Source organism: Aedes albopictus, chromosome 3 (assembly GCF_035046485.1).
Source record: "Aedes albopictus strain Foshan chromosome 3, AalbF5, whole genome shotgun sequence".
In the NCBI taxonomy this organism is placed as follows: domain Eukaryota; kingdom Metazoa; phylum Arthropoda; class Insecta; order Diptera; family Culicidae; genus Aedes; species Aedes albopictus.
This window is the reverse complement of record NC_085138.1, coordinates 148,509,292-148,513,030: the sequence shown is the minus strand read 5'-3', so window position 1 is coordinate 148,513,030 and position 3,739 is coordinate 148,509,292. Positions and strand designations below refer to the sequence as shown.

The 3,739-nt window shown below is 41.0% G+C and overlaps 1 protein-coding gene across 1 annotated transcript; it reads right to left on the bottom strand.

Moving 5' to 3' along the window:
* Nucleotides 1-2,269: 2,269 nt before the first annotated feature.
* Nucleotides 2,270-3,235, bottom strand: LOC109424033 (proteasome subunit beta type-3). The gene is made up of 2 exons (XM_019699089.3): nt 3,080-3,235; nt 2,270-3,012 (listed from the first exon to the last, which is right to left on the bottom strand). Exon 2 carries the CDS (start codon nt 2,984-2,986, stop codon nt 2,369-2,371), a length of 618 nt encoding a protein of 205 aa, XP_019554634.1. The 5' UTR covers nt 2,987-3,012; nt 3,080-3,235; the 3' UTR covers nt 2,270-2,368.
* Nucleotides 3,236-3,739: the final 504 nt, after the last annotated feature.

Sequence of the window (3,739 nt, the reverse complement as noted above, 5' to 3'; positions counted from 1 at the left end):
AAGTTGTAGGCAACGTGTAAAAGATGATTATCTCTTCTCCTCATGATATGTGCCCAGTACATAATCCGATTAATCCTGATCTTCTTTGTGATGGTGCGGTTCAAAAGAAGTCGCCTGGTAGACAAATTGGATTTTTGACCGCAGGCAGCCGACCATTCCTTAACAATTTTCCTTTCGAATCGACGAAGCGATCTTCGGTTTTGGGAAGTCAAGGACATTGCGTTGAGGCCGAAGGAAACCGTAGGAATTATTACCGTAGCATATATCCTCCTGACAATGCTCCACGGTGGTTTATTTTTCAGAAGAAAAGGAAGGATAATCTTGCTCACACGCGTTGCCTTCAAGCACCTCTGACGAATCGTTTCGGGTCGGTTCAATGTCGCCGTCATGTAGATGCCCAAGTATCTCAAAGAAGAGCATGACTTGATTTTCATTCCTCCAACTTCAACTTCTTCAATTCTGGGTTCTTTTGTTGATAAGGGATCCCTGATCAAAAGCTCTGACTTACCAGGGTGTATTTCCAGTCCCGCTTCCGCAAGTAGCTGTTTCAAAGCCGCTGTTATTCTATTTAACTTATTCAGGTCCTCGCAAATGATTAAAATATCATCTGCATAAGCGAGAATAAGAGGTGTTTTGAGCGTTCGTCTTTGGTTGAGAGTGATCTCCGGGAAGAGTTCCTTTAGGCGGCACAAAACATAGTGCAGCACTATGGTGAAGAGCCTTGGTGATAATGGACATCCTTGCTTCACGCCTACCCAACAGTTGTAGGTGATGTGTTTGGCTTAGCTACATGACTCGGTCCGGCAAGCCCATAAACATCAATTGGTTCACGTATTGCCTAGTGAAAAGACAACGCAGATGGGCGAAAGCCAGGGGATGCGTTGATAATAGCCGAATAGCATAATTTTTCTCATGTTCAAATAAGAAGTAAAATTTTTAGATGAATCAGCCACGGGCTGAACATCTCATAAATAAAGTTATTAATATGTACATAATAAAAAAATGTAAAGTAAAATTATGCCTGAGAGAAAGCATGAATTAACATTATTTACAGCTGAATTTAAAATGTGTTGAAAGCTACTTTGGCGTATACATTTTCTATGTCATCATTGGTAGTTGTTTCAAATTCATTCATGGATGCAATGCCTTAAGAATAATGTTAAACTATAAATAACTCGTGTTCGTGGGAACAAATTTGAAAAAAAAAAAATTGGTGTTGACAAAAACGGAATGAAATGCTGACGAAATCGGATAGTGACAAAAACGAATAGTGATAAAAACGAATAGTGACAAAAGCGGAACATACCTTTATTCTCATTTTCAACCGATTACCAATCTCTGTATGGATCATTTTGAAAAAAATTTTTTTGGGAAAATTTGTACAACATCAAACTGCGATCACAGTGCCCTCAAGCATGTTGGAATTTGGCTTTCGATGCAAGAAATCGGAGGAGTACTAGATTGAAAGTTGAGAGCTGGATTTTTGTATTTATCATGGTGTGATGATATTGTGCGTTGCATGAAAAACACGTTTATGGCGACTACTTTTCCGGGTCTTGAGAGATGGAAGAAATTCAATCGTAGTGCAAATAGGGAATCGCGCCACTTGGGCGGTGGCTTCTATATTCGTCTGTTTTCCACTATAACTAAGTCAAATTTGAACCAATCGACACAACTTTTGAAATGTGGTAAGATAGGTATAGTATCTACCCGTGTACAACATTTCAAGTCAATTGGTTCAAAATTGACTGAGTTATAGTGGAGAACAGACGAATATAGAAGCCACCGCCCAAGTGGCGCGATACCCTACCACGTGCAGTCGCAGTAGTCATCACATCACCCGGCCACGTGGTGGACTTTTTTCATGAAATATCTAAGATCACTATGATGTAAAATTTGAAAACCAGGTCTGTTGCCTTAGGCGACTATCTCGCGCGTATCTTTAACTGCGACCAAAAGTAGTCGCCAAAGTAGATTTTATTTTGATTCTTATAATAAATCCTCCGTATTATTTATATTCTCCGTTTCTTGACTCTTCAACAACATAATAACCCAAAGTTATGTTCAAACAACATAAAATCAGGCAAGAAATCTTAATACTCACGCTTTTTGCATCACTTCATTACAGAAACGAAGGATTTATCACCTCACCATGATAAATACAAAAAACCAGCTCATAACTTTTAATCTAGTACTTCACCGATTGCTTCCATTATGTTGAGAAACCACAATTTCGGAATATTATTCTTCTTACGCCATTAAAACACTAAATTTCGAAATAAATTTATTGAATAATGCTTGCGATACAAAAAGAACATACATTCAATTGTAATTCCGTCCACCTTCCCCGAAAAATAGCTCTCCCTCCCTAATCCATCCTAGTCTTCAGTTTCTTCACCGTGAGTTTCTCCTTCTCGACGATGTAAACGGTCGCACCCCAACCGGAGATGGCATCCCGATCGAACGCATTCACCAACGCTTGGGAGATGACCTCAAACAGCCCCTCCGGTTCCAGATCCGGCTTCCACAGGGTTTCGCACATACCGTACAGCTGCTCGGCGCAAGTTCCGGCCACCACGAAATCGTTCGGCATATTGGGGCATCCGATCAGGTCCATGTTGCAGATGAATGGTTCGAACGTTTTTGGATTCAATCCGGCAATGACCGGCTCGATGAAGTACGGTCCGAAGCGCTTCTCGTACAGGAAGTTGGACAGCATAGCGGCGAAGCGCTCGGGGGTCATCTCCCGGTTCTCTCGGACTTCGTACAGATTTTTGCGGAACAGTAGTCGCTGGTGCACCGTCAGGATGTCCGTCTGCAGACCCACCAGACCGAGGTACATGTGTGGATTGATTTCAAAGACCTTCTCGAAGTCGGTCGCAATCGTCTGGGCCTGGACACCGAAGCGATGATCCGTCGCAATGGCAACACAATTTTTGCCCTTCATCGCCACCACACAGCCGCCGTTGTACGCTAGAATGGACATGGTTCCTACGGTGCTAAACGGATTACCTACAAAGGGGAAATGCGGGAACGTATGGGAAAGTGTTATTTATCAAAATAATTTAACAAAACTTACAATAATTCCAACGAGGTTAGTCGTTTACTGCTTGCAATTTCTGCTTCAACAAAAAACCGGAGTGATGCGCGAGAATGACAGTCACTTTTTGCCGTTTGACAACATCGTCGGCGGCCGCACGCGAAACGTCAAATCATTCTCTACCCCTGTGACTGCGCATGGTGGTAAATGTTCGCTCTTGTGACTGAAGTTGCTTTATATGACGAATACACTGGAAATAGTTCGTTTTGTTTTTACATGAGCTACTAGAGCTCGATTTGAATAGGTCGTAATGTGCTTTCGTCGATATAAAAATCGATCAGTTTATTTTAGTTACTGTAGCAATATTAATTACTTTTCGAGGACTTCTAGCGATTGAACGGAAAGCCTGTTTTGTTTTGAATCGGCTGTATGTATAAGTTTTGTTTAATTTCAACAGCTTTCGCTTCAATAAGCGAGTCCAACTGATCGAATTTTATATCGACGAAAGCACATACGACCTATTCAAATCGAGCTCCAGAGATAACAAAAAAAATATATATAGCGAAACCGAACATTATTGTGGATTTACTGGATAATTTTATTCCACCGGTCACTTAAGTAGCCGTTTTCATATTCAAGTCTACTTAATTGGGTTTTAAATTTTGGAAAATATATTGATTTTTCGATTTTATACGAAAG

Excerpts from the sequence above, each read along its gene's own strand:
- LOC109424033 (XM_019699089.3), bottom strand. The coding sequence starts at position 2,986 with ATGTCCATTCTAGCGTACAACGGCGGCTGTGTGGTGGCGATGAAGGGC.